This window comes from Chlorocebus sabaeus, chromosome 4, assembly GCF_047675955.1.
Source record: "Chlorocebus sabaeus isolate Y175 chromosome 4, mChlSab1.0.hap1, whole genome shotgun sequence".
NCBI lineage: Eukaryota > Metazoa > Chordata > Mammalia > Primates > Cercopithecidae > Chlorocebus > Chlorocebus sabaeus.
This window is the reverse complement of record NC_132907.1, coordinates 19,337,771-19,350,725: the sequence shown is the minus strand read 5'-3', so window position 1 is coordinate 19,350,725 and position 12,955 is coordinate 19,337,771. Positions and strand designations below refer to the sequence as shown.

The window sequence follows — 12,955 nt, the reverse complement described above, 5'->3', positions numbered from 1 at the left end:
GTAGTGACAGTATTCAATATCAAATAGGCTACTCGGTAAAAAGTACAATTATTAGAGGCAGGACATCTAGCATGTTGTACTTACCTACTTTGTGTTCTGATACTATTCAACATTATTGTCTTTATTGTCTTATTAAATTTACTTATTATTAGATCTTTAACAATTTTGAGTCAGAATTACTGTTAATGATGAGTTAAAAAATAATATGAAGCATTATTCTGTTGTTAGATTTTTCTCCCTCAAAAAGCAGAAATCTTTCAGGCTTGTGACTGAGGTTCTTATTCTCCTCTTTTTATCTTTGCTAAACTGTCAACCTTAACAATTTAGGCCAGCTTGCCTTCCCTTAACCTAATGGCATATATGACTTTAAAATGTTCAGGATTCTTAATACAAAAATCTATTGCTATAGAAACAAATATTAGCCCAGAGTCAGGTCAAGTGAAAAACTCTACACTTTTATTATAATATTGATAAATAACCACTACATTATGAAATATAAGTATCTTTGAAAGCATCTATCACTTGAGTTGATTTGCAACTTTTCATCAGTGTTCTGAGTTGGCCCATTTTTTCCCAATGAAAGATCCCATTTCCCTTGCCTTTGAGAAATACAATTTTTAAAGATTCCATTTAGCATCCTTTATTGCATTCCTACATCATAAAGTTATGCTTTATAGCAGCATAAAAAGCTGTAAAATTAGCATCCTTGTAAACAACGTTCCATGAGCACTGGCGAAGCAATCTGTAATTTGTGCTGATCTCTTAAATGTAACTTGAGATTACAGTAACCACGATTTCAATTTTTTTTTTAAAAAGAGCACTAACATAAAACAAGCGAGCATATGATGAAATGTAAAAACAAGGAAAAGTATTTTTCATCAACTCATATTTTAGAAAGTTGGTGGTTGTGTACTGCTAAATTCTTGGAAGAGTTCTCAAATACAGAAATGTTCCATTCTTGTATGAAATTCAAAATAAGCATGTTTTCTCTTCTTTAATATTTTAATGTACTAAAAATAGTCTTTAGGAAACTGTGTAACTTTAGGAAAGTGTGTGTAATATTCTGTGAACCCACCCACCAATTTACCTCTAATTAAAATTCCTAAGGTAACATGAACAGATTTACTTTATCATTAAAAATCAGAGCTTTTTGTTCTCATCTCTGAGGAGACTCCATTGTGTTCTTAGTTGAGTAACGATTACAACAGCTCCTCAAATTCACATGTAGCCCAGCTGTATTGTATTTCAGCACGAGGGTGTTTTTTAGGGTTTACGCTCTGAGGCAACCAAATGAGAAGTCTTCCCATGGGAAAAGGGGTGTCCTCTCAATGTCTATAATGACCATTAAATTTCAAACCACAAGATTGATTTCGGTTAGCCTTCCCAAGGAAGCCTGTGATATCGATTTGCCTCCAAGTTTAAAACACATTGCAACCTTCCCCTCGGCCGACCCGACCGAAGAAACAGCATTTTTTTCCTACTCCTTTGGGGCAGTCCCCTGAGCACGTGGCTGAAGTCGAGGTTAGTTGGCAGCCAGCAGGGACCCTGAGGAAACCAGAGCAGCCCTGGGGTTGGGGGAGCCCTGGTAGGCGCGGGTCGTCCTGGACACGCCTCTTTAGAAGAAGCGCGTTTGCCCGTTACTTGTGAGGCCCCGGGTATCTGAAGCGGAGCCCGGGTCTGGGGACGTGAAGGGGCGCCGTTGCCTTAAGGAAAGCCCCAAGGAGGCCTAGGCCTCGGGGGAGGCAAGAGCCGCGGCCTCGCTTCCACTGCGTACCTGGGGCCCGACGCGGCTGGGGCGGCGCCGGAGAGCAGAGCTCCAGGCTCGGAAAGCCGAGGGTGCCAATTGTGGTCCCCTCGCACCCACCGCCTCCCCATCACGCGCACGCAGCCCGCGAGGGGCGCCCTCTGCGCCACTGCCCCAGGGACACCGTTCATCCGAGAAACTCTCGCGCCCTGCCTTTCGCGCCGGCAGCGACGCTCGGAGCTCCACCTGGGCTTCGGAAACCTGGGTTGGCCCGGAAGACTCGGGAGGCTGAGAGCTCGCGTGGGGCGTTAGCGGCGCCCCAACACGCCGCCAGCATGCCGCCCCGTCGCGGAGACCTCACCGTGCAGCCCAGAAACCGAACCCAAGCCCGGTGCAGGGCGAAGGGCCCACGCGTCCCGGACGCCGGGACCCAGCCAACTGCAGCTAATATAACCATTCCCAAGACTGGCCCCTCCCCTCCCCCCAGGAGAACCCTCCCGCCGTTCAAGGTCACACCAAAACCCATCATTCTCTGTATCACATACTGAAAATGATTTTATTTTATCCATTTACATTTAACTTGATATAAACTTGTCCGGAAAAGTCAAATAATATGCTTTATATTAGCTCAAACATTTATTAAGAAAACCGAATTCCATAAATAAGCACAGACATTAAGTTAAAACATATCACAAATTGACCAGTATGTAACAAGAATGCTTTATCTACACAAAACATCCTATTTCACATGTTTGTTCATTCTTAGAAAGCGCTTCTGTTCTCTGGGTTTGGATTTGACCAGCACATGCAGAAAGAGCTGATTGTGTTTCTCTGTACAAAGTTGCAGGGTTGTAGATGTCCGAGTGCCCCCATCGGCGGCCAGCAGGTGGCCGAGGGGCACGAGGGACGACAGGACCACCACAAAACAACCAAGGGCACAGAGCAGCGAGGAGAGAGAAACCGAAAAGGAAGCAAACAAACCCCAGTCCTGAAGGATCCAGAAAAGAGATGTGGCTTTTGCTTTTACAAAAGAAAATTTTGCTTACACGTCTATTTTATTCTTCCTTATAAAGACTTATCAAAATGGGTCAGATCACTTCTTCCTCATCACATGACTGCTTTAGTCTACTCCAGCCACCCAATCCACTGTCACGTTACTCCTGAGAAGCCTTCCCTTCTACACCCTCACACAGTTGTGCTTAAGAAAATAAAAATAAGATAAAATAAAAATAAAAGCGTTCTCTTGCAAGCCAAGAGAGGGCTGCACGGATGTGACTGGGTGGACTGGGCAAGGGTAGGGTAGTGGGAGAGGAAAGAAAGACAGGATCTCGGAAAGTACAAGGATAAATCAAATTATATCAGTTGGGCCCTCAGATGAGGCGGTTGGTAGCAGATGCTTGTCCTCCTTTAAGACAAAAATCCCTAACATTGTGCTGTCCCTTGAACACGTCCGTGTGTGACCTAGGTGCACCGTGTCTATGCGCGCGCGTGTGTAGCGTCTGAGCGTGAGCGAGAGTGCGAGTGTGTGTGTTTCTGCCCACAAACCAGTCCATTGGTGTCTGATTTCAGATCCTGAGTCGACTCCCTGGTACGTAAAATGGCGGGAAGGATGGTTTTTGCCGGGCGCGGGAGGAGGGGCGCGAAGTGTGGGGAAAGACTGGACCAGAGGGGAGGCGGCGGGCGAGGGGGGTCGTAGGCGTCGCGTCGAGGGTGTGGGTGGGAACGCCGCCAGTCAGAAGGCCGGGAGGAGGGCGCGAGCACGGCTAGCGCGAGAGGGGAGGCCGGGGTGGCGGGAAGGGTGGGCTGAGGCGCTGGAGACTGGGCCGGGGGCGCAGCTGGGTGGGAAGGGAAGAGGGGCGGCCGGGAGACGGGGGACCGCGGGCGAGCGAAATCAGGTGGAGGGGAGGCCTCGCGGGCTGGGGCTTGGGTTGAGCCCGAGCGAATGGAGGAGAGAGGCGAGGACGAAACGAGACGGGGTGGAGGCCGGGGCGGGACGGGACAGGGCGCCGGGGTCCGGGTGCGCGCCGGATGGGCCTCGGGGCGGCCCCGGGGGCGGTGCTGGGGGCGGAGCGGGCCGGGGCGCGGCTGCATTAAGTGAAGCTCATAGAAACTGTGTGCTCTAGCGCCTTGCGGCGGAGGGAGGCGATGCTCGTGCCCCGCCACACGTCGCTGCTGTCCGGGGAGCTGCAGAGCTGGGGCGAACCGGAGACGTTGCTGGGGCCGGGGAGGGAGGCGGGCACCATGCCGGGGAAGGCAGGCTGGTAGAGGTGCGACTGCAGCCCCGCGCCGTTGGAACCCGCCAGACTGTTGGACAGGCCCATGGAGTTGGGCGGCGGCCCGGCTGCCAGGCTGCACTGGGACAGCGACTGCGCCATGGCCTGCTGCCTGCCCAGCGCCGGCGGCAGAGGCAGCTGTGACACGCCCGGCATGGCGGCCGCCGCCCAGCGGGTGTCGTTGGCGTGGAAAGAGCACAGGCTGTCGCCCATGGCGGCGGCAGCGGCGGCGGCAGCCGACGGGAACTGAGGCAGGCCTGGCGTGGGGAGCAGTGTGCCGGGCGCGCGGAACACGTTGGTCGTCTTCTTGCGCTTCTTCCACTTGGCGCGCCGGTTCTGGAACCAGACCTGGAGCGGGCGGGGCGGGAGACAGACAGGGCGCTATTAACCGGCCCGGCGGCTGGGGAGTTGGGGCTTAAGCCCCAGAAACCCGCCTCGGATACAGCCGCTCTGCCCCGGGAGGAACAAGTGCCACCGGCCCGACAAGCCCCCATACCCAGTCGGAGACTGTGGCTCCCCACCAACTCCTGCCAGCTGGCGCCCCCTGCACCCACCAAGCGCGGAGTCCCGCGCTCCTGAGAGCTCGTGCCCCGGAGCGTTTACGCACTGTGCAAACACACCAAACGTGTGCAGTCTTCACCACGCCCCTGCACATTCTGTGCATTGCACAGATTCACAGGTCTGCAATCAGGCATGTGTCAAAGCTCGACCCACAGGTGTACAAATGAAGATAAACATGTGTACCCATGTGGCTTAATAGCATGCCTTATAACACTGATGGGCTATAGAATTTTCAGAAACGCTGGAAATTTGGAAATTGATGACGGGCCGTGGATGACATAGTCAGTTTCAAAATCGAAAGACAAAGGAAAACCCCTAACGCCACGGTTGACAGAGCGGAGAGGTTAATACAATGATCTGCGTGGGAAAGTGCGCGCCACGAGCTACAGTGTTGTTTGGGTCACCACCATGACTTCCGATTCCTCCCATACTGCTTGGTGCTACTGCCACAACTCTCCGTGCCTCATTCCCAAACCACTATATGGACACCCTTTTCTGGGCTGTACAAGTGTGCTGGAACAAGTTACCGCAGCTCACTGAGCCCCTGGAGCCTTCAAGCCTGGTTTTTTTTGTGTGTGTGTGTGTTTTTGTTTGTTTGTTTGTTTCTGTTTTTTTGAGACGGAGTCTCGCTCTGTAGCCTAGGCTGGAGTGCAGCGGCGCGATCTCGGCTCACTGCAACCTCCGCTTCCTGGGTCCCGGCTCAAGCAATTCTCCTGCCTCGGCCTCCCGAGTAGCTAGGATTACAGGAACGCGCCACCATGCCCAGATAATTTTTGTACTTTTAGTAAAGACAGGGTTTCACCATGTTGGCCAGGCTGGTCTTGAACTCCTGACCTCGTGATCCACCCACCTCCGCGTCCCAAAGTGCTAGGATTACAGGCGTGAGCCACCACGCCCAGCCAAGTCTATTTCTTTCATGAACTTACTAAGGGTCCCAAGTAACAAGGCCTCCAATGCCCTCAAGTCGCCCCCATTTCATCTATAAACTAAAAACAAATTTTCGGACCAATACCAATTAAAGGATGTCACATTTCACCACGAGATGTATGAATCAAATTTAATTTTGCTCAGACAAACCCAAACGTCCTTTTTCAGAGAAATGAGTTTGATAAAATATACTCCAAATGAAAACGGCCTTCCTATTCTTTTTTTTTTTTTTTTTTTTTTTAACAGTAGCCCAGGAGTTACAGACCCTGCCAGGCTAATTTGCCTAGGCTTGTCAAGCCCTCTATCACAGAAGAAGAGTTCTGCCTGAAAGATACCACATAAGCTGCCAATCCAAGTTATAGTTATAGATAACTCTCATCTCCCCCCATTTGAATGTGATCTTTTTAAATGACAAGAATAATAATAATAATAATTTGCCAGCAAGCCTGCTTGGAAGACTTGCAGTTTAAAATCTAGTCATCTGGAGTTTACTCTGCCTAAATATAAATGATGTGGGACACGACTCAGGTACTGAGTTTCCTCTTAGAATTTGGCCAACGCAATTTGACCACCATATCCGTGGCAAAAAACGTTGTGCATCCATTAATCTAACCTATTTAGTGTTTACTCTGCAAGCTAAAGTATCAGGGGTATGGACATACCTGCCCTCAGTCTCGGTGAGCCAGTAATGTTCAGCGGTGTGTTCATGACCAGGCAAGCGTAGACGTACTCTACGCTTACCAGTGTGAACGGTGTTGCCATCTAGAATACTCCCCCAACTTGGGGCCGGCCCTCGCCTTTCTACCGTGCCTGCGCCGTCGCCTACCACTTTCTTCCTGTGGTTTCTACCCCATTTTGCAGACTGCTGCGTATCCCAGTGTCGGCGATGGGTAAACAGGTCTCGTCTCTTCCCAGTTGCAGCCCCTGAGCTGGTGGCACAACGGATTAATGAGGCAGCAGGGCTCTAGATGGTGAACGGGATCAATGAGACCCAATTGAGCTGTTAGCGGTCTTAGGCGGAGAGCAACTCTCAGGAGGAAAGGAAGGCACAGCAAGAAGACCTAAGGCCGCAAGTCGCTGTGCAGCACCCACCCAAGGCTGGACTCGGGGACGGTGTCTGTGACTAAACGGTTCCCATACCTTACACGCCGCACCCGGATTATGTTTTGAAAGGTGTGTTACAAAAATCAAGACCGGTTCCTAACAACCTGCAAGTGCCAGTGAATCCCAAAATGTTTGTTTGAGGGGAGGGAGTGTGAGGGAAGGAGCAGAAAAAAGAAAGAGGGGGAGGGATAGCCCAGTAGAATTTCAATAGAAAATGCGACTACCAGAATGGTTTCTGAATCTAGGATCTGCTCAGGCACAGGCAGAAAAGAACAGCTGTTAAAGAACTAAATATTATAGAAATAATCGAAAAATCGTGCTCAATTATGTTTGAGGGTTAGTAGTCAAATGATGGCTACAAATTTTTTTATGTTTCATGGCTTACTGGGACTGGGAAAAAAATCTGCATGGGGTCTGAGCACCTCCGTTCCAAGCTACGATGCATATGTTTTTTAAATGTGAATGTTTCCACTTGAAAACTAGAGCATGACGGATTAAAATGCAGGCAAAACCTAAGGGAGATTTTTAGAATGCACAGATGACAACTCCAGGAAATATATTAACCACAGCCACGGGCCAACTTTGTACTCAGTTTGAAATGCAGCTCTTCTTGGAAAATGCTTAATACAACAGTGAGAATCTAATGGAGGTTGGAATCTAAAAATCCACTTTCATGATATCTGCTGTTACAGTAATATAGACATACTGTAAATGTATTTTAAAATATATAGCCCGTTTAATTCCCCAACTATAAATGACTGAGAAATAGAAAAAAGAGGGAGAGAAAGAGAGAGTATTACTTTTTCCCCCCCTTGAAGCAAATGCTTTATGAAGATCTCATTGGAATCCAGCAAATGATTAATGTGAAGATTTTGGAGGAAATCTGGGGAGCTGTATTAAAGCCTAGATCTCAGGTTCATTTCGATCAGCCAGCCGTGAACTCTGGGCCGAATTCATTACACTTTAATAGTGCTGGGAGAGGAAGAAAATGCAATTTCTCATTCCATTAGAAAACTAGAAAATACTCTCAGCTTGTCCCCCTATTAAGATGTGGCAGGTGACAGGGCCATTCTGGGGGACACGGTCAATGGAATTACAGCACATTATTTTTGTTCGTATAAAATATTGAAAGGCAAGCCTGACTGTGCAGAAGTTATTTCACTGATTTGGTTTTTATGTAAATAAAATATTGAAAGTTAATTAATCCATGCTAGAGACTAATGATTATGCTTATTATATTGCATTTGATCACATAATTTGCATGATTCTCACATTGCTGCTTAATAAGCCATTCCAGGTTATAAATAATTCTGAAATTGGTTTCTAATAATGGCATGCTATAAAAGGAATGGTTTTATTACACTAGCCAGAAAAGAGGAGCGGTATCAGACATGGAATTGGCCTCCATGTGAGTAGAGATGCTTTAATAAATACTTAAAAGTGTGACATATACCAAATAAAGATAAAAATAAGTGTATTGGATAATTTAGTCTAGAATCAAAAAGCATCTTTAAAAATATACAATTGCAATGAATTAAATGTTTAGATAATTTTTAATCAGCGCAGTGGCCCACATACTGAAAAGAATGTGTGGCAATCTGTTAACTATACAGAAAACTATGAAGTACTGATCATATAAGAACATAAACCAATTACTATTTAATTTGAATTTGGTCAAGGAGCAATGGTACAGTGAATTGTGAAGTAAATACATTTTCCATAAATTATTTTTGCATTACATTACATAATGTTAATCATTTTGAAAAGTTAATTAAGAAGGTTATGTTGATCTGATTACTTTTTAAACTATGGAACATTATTTTTTAAAATATTGAAATTGCCATTCTATTAAATTGTGTTTATCAGCAGGCTCAAGCTATTATCTTTGCTTGAACATTATGCTGGAACAATTAGAGTACTTTGTCTCTTTCTTCTTGCACATTCTTTTGTGTACTTTTTGAAAATAACTATTTCTGTTACATAGCTTATATTTTATTTCATTTACAACTTTTTCTGTTAAAAGAAGAACTGTCATTAACCTTTGGAAGACCTAATAAAGTTTAATAGACCTCGTTTTCTTTTTTCATAAAATCAGTTGTTCAATTATATTTTATTTGTGATTCTAAGTTCTATTTTAATTTAAACTAATTGCCAGTATGTCTAGGTTAAGACACAGCATTTTCCCCTTTAAAACAAGAATTAATAGATAGTATTTCTCTTAAGAGACAAAACCCCCAAATTTATGAATTTCTAACTTGCGAGATTGAACCTACAAGCAAGCACTGTCATCAGTGTTGATGGAAGTATTGAAATTGTATATTTATGTAAAGGTTCAAACTCAACTTCAGATATTTTTTAAAAGGTGAAAAATAAAAATTTTGAAGAGCATTGCTAATACATGTTTACAGTTACGCAATTAGTACTCTTTCAGTGTGTAATTTTAAAAGACCATGGTCTAGGCCTTTCACTAGCAAAAACCACCCAGACTTATATAGAATGAAAATGCTAATTATTATGTTAATTAATATTACTTTATTAATTTGACCATTTTAAATCCCCAATGATATTCATTTGCTGTTAGAGCAGAAGCATGCGCTATTTTTTCCGTTTAGACTGTCTTTAAAATGCCGAATTGAGACAGAAATATTCAACGCTGTGATTGTGGACGTTCTCATCGCTTACTTCTTAGATCATATGTAAAGTAACTAAGATCTTAAAGTTAATTTTATAAAAGTAGGTAGCACTGGTTTAACAAATTGATCAGGTTGATGACACCCAGGATATCGTACAGAAAATACCACCGTCCAAGACGGCAAAGGAAGATTTTTCAGCACCCTGGATAGCTCAAGGGTAAGTACTGGCGCTTGGAATTTCACCTCCAGGCACCTGTCCATAAAATATTTGATATGTTGTCTTCATTCTTTCAAAAAGAGAGAAAAAAAAATCTGGGTTTCACTAGACTTATACTTTTATTCCCCAGTTTTCAGAAAAGTTATAGGTGTGATTTTCTAGGTTATATATAATTTACAGCTTGGAGAGTGGTTGGAGGAGAATAAGGGGTCAGCAACGATTTCCTCTACTACCTGTCAACCTTTCCCGTTTTGAATGCCCCTTCTTCAGACAGGATATCCACAACAGAAAGCCTTCATTCCCCCTCCCCCACCCCAGCTTCCTTAGAGGACTCCAAAACAAAACAGGGCTCACCGGCTGTGTGGCTCACCCAGCGCACTGGTAGACTACGAAAGTTCAAACCCCTTGCAAACATCAAAGCTAGGAATATTTCGCCTGAGTGCAGAGGGAGGGTGATACTTAATAAAGCCACGCCGTGAAACCTGGGTGTAGCACTTTTTAAGAAGGCGCCCATTCACCTTATTTGCTTTCTCTTGTTCCCTGTATAATTGTTGCATTCCTCCTTTCATCCAAACGCTTAACTCAAACTCATTAGGGGGTAATACTTGTCAATAACGCGAGCAGGAGTTGAGGGGCTCGCTCGGCTGGGCCGCCCAGGGGGCGCTGAGGTTGCCTTCTCAGGCGGAGGAGGCGAACCCTGTAGCCCGACAACGCGGGGCTTCGATTTTGAGGAGCTTCTTCCGGGATGTCGCTATACCGGCCGGAGACAGGGGCCTTGAGTGTCCATTGGGGGATGGCGATGGGGACCAGTTTCCGGGTAGAGAAGGAGATAACTCGACACAGGAACGCACAGGCAGCCTGAACGCAGCCCAGGATCTCGACAGGGGAAGGAAGACCCTGCTCCCTTTACCCAAATCCTCCCGCCCCGTCCTTGCCTTCTGTCCCAGAGCCCAAGCCCCGCGTACCTGTACTCGGGACTCGGTCAGCCCGATACGCAGTGCCAGCTCCTCACGCATAAAGATGTCGGGGTAGTGAGTCTTGGCGAAGCTCCTCTCCAACTCGTTGAGCTGTGCGGGGGTGAAGCGCGTCCGGTGGCGCTTCTGCTTCTGTTGTCCCTGCTGCTGGCCGGCTTGGCTGGGGTTCGGGCCGCCCTGGGGCCCCGGCTGCTTGTCCGGGTCTTTGGCGCTCACCGCCAGCGAGGCCGGAGTAGAGCCCACTGTGGTGATGTCCTCCCCGGGCAGCAGAGTGGCTCCCTCCACTGGGTCAGAGTTGGGCGCCAGGTCCCCCGGATGGCCCCCGGGGTCGGAGCCCCCCACGCCCAGCCTACACTTCACCGCCTCCCGGTGGCCCAGAAGCTCGGCGGCATCTTTCATACCTGAGGAGGCAAGGGGATCGCGATCACTACTTTCTTGGAGATGCCAGGAGGGGCTGTTTACCCCGTGCAGCCTTCCTTCAACCCGTCCTCTGCCCCCTCCGCACCCACGCTTGCCCTAAGGAAGAAATTCCCAGGGTACTCCGCTGGGTTCCCCAGAATTTGGACAGCCGGGTTGGAATAACATATCCCGGCCCCTTGCCCTTTCCGCAGCCGGCTCCCGGAGTAAACAGCGCAAGCTTTCGTCTGTCCCACAATAAAACACTCCCAGTCCGGGCAATGAAACATGCCTCTGAATCCCTTCCATAAACCGTACCCCAGGCGCCCCAGGAAATCGAGAGCAAACGTTTGAACACAGAGGTGCGCGGGACAGAAAGAAAATTAAACAATTCCTCGGTTGCTTCGGCACCTGCGCTTTGGCAGCCTGACGAACTCTACCTCCGGCCCTCAGCCGATTCCCTCTTACTTTCGGAAGATGAATAAGCCTTCAAGCTTTCCACCCCCCGAAATCAACCCAAATCAGCTCCGCCTCCCCCTCAAATCAGAGAAAGTGTTTGGAAAATGGAATCACATCCATCACCAAAGATTCCCAATCCGGAAACCCAGAGCCCAGCAACCCAGATAGCATTAAGGAAGCTCGAGTGAACTCTATGGACAACCGTGAATCAAACTTTAGAGATTTCAACTTTTCTTTCCAGAGAAATAAAAGTCGCATTCCTCACAGCCATTGGCAACGCCGAATCCCTTGCAGAAGCTGGGGGTGGGGGGATGACTGTGAGATTGAATTTAGCGTCTCTCCTTCTCAACCAGCACACTTAGCAAATCCGCCTTGATGGCAGCAGCTTCTCCTTTATGCCAGATTTTTTTACAAATTACACCACACTTAGAAAAGGAGGAGAGAAGAAGGTAGTGGGGAGAGAGAAACGGGGGCGGCGGAAGGAGAAAGAAATCCCAAATCAAAACAAACAGGAGAGAAAAAAAGAGAGAAACACCTCCTAACAAATTATCACGGGGTATATCGCCTTTCAAAAAAAAAAAAAAAAAAAAAAGTGGGGGAGGGGTGAAGAGAAAAATAAGAAAAACAAAAAGTAACAACATTCCCCAACTCCTTTCTTGGATCTACATATTCCATAGATTTTTTTTTTTAAAGGCGATGTTAAATCAAATTAAACTTTAATGCAGCACAATTACTTTTAAAGAAATTAGTCCATTTAGGTCGCATTAAGGTAAAATAAGGAACAAATTGACAATTTCCTGCCCCGGCTTCTCCTGGCTGCCCGGGCGAGAGGCGCGCACTCACCTAGCCTGGCGTCCAGGAGGTCGGCGTGAGACAGCATCGCGCACCGCTCCAGGGCGAAAGCTGTTCCCCCCCAAATTTTAGCGGCTTTAAGTTATTTAAAATAGATATAAGCTATAAGCTATACGATATAGATATATATAGATCACCTAAATGAAAGAAAATTCGGTTTGTGGTTAAAAAGGGGGCTTCTTGCATTATAATGTCCTTTAGAGAGACGGGGAGGTGCTTAACAGTTGAATGAACCCGTGAGCAGCTCGGCGAGGGGACCAATCAGGAGGGCAGCCTGCAAATGTCAGCGCCCGGAGAGTCCCCCACTCCGCCCGCCCGCCCGCCTGCGCCCGCCTGAAGGAGGCGGCGGCGGCAGCCCTGGCAGCTCCAGCCCGGAGCAGGAGCTAAAGCAGCGTCAGCCGCCTCTGCCTCGCCCTGAGCTTCTGGGCCCGGCTCCCTCTAGTTCTTCCCTGCGATTTTCTCCAGGCTCCCCTTTCCTTCCCGTTGGCCGGCCCCGCGCGCTTCAAAGGCGTAGCTCTGTGCCTCTGAGCTAGCATCTTCCTAGGGCAAGGGCAGAGCAGGGACCAGAGTGGGCCGTGACCGTGGCGTGACCTGAGAGTCGCCCCGACCTGCGCGCTCTGGGCCTGCCGCTCATACTAGCCCTCCAGCCCAGGACGCGACGAGGGCACACCGCGGCCTTCAGACAGCGCCTGGACTTTGCCGTGGCTCAGCAGGCCTGCGCCTAGGGTCCACGCGCCCTGGCTGTACCCAGGGGCCTATACGAACCCCAACCCCACTGTGGGCCTAGAGGGCAAAGAGGAGTCGGCTTCCCTGGC

The 12,955-nt window shown here is 48.0% G+C and overlaps 1 protein-coding gene across 1 annotated transcript; it reads right to left on the bottom strand.

The window, feature by feature from the left end:
• Nucleotides 1–2,281: 2,281 nt before the first annotated feature.
• OTP (orthopedia homeobox) lies at nucleotides 2,282–12,332 on the bottom strand. Its single transcript, XM_037982126.2, has 3 exons — nucleotides 12,132–12,332; nucleotides 10,425–10,834; nucleotides 2,282–4,365 (listed from the first exon to the last, which is right to left on the bottom strand). The coding sequence occupies exons 1-3, from the start codon at nucleotides 12,166–12,168 to the stop codon at nucleotides 3,835–3,837; spliced, it is 978 nt and encodes a 325-aa protein (XP_037838054.2). The 5' UTR covers nucleotides 12,169–12,332; the 3' UTR covers nucleotides 2,282–3,834.
• Nucleotides 12,333–12,955: the final 623 nt, after the last annotated feature.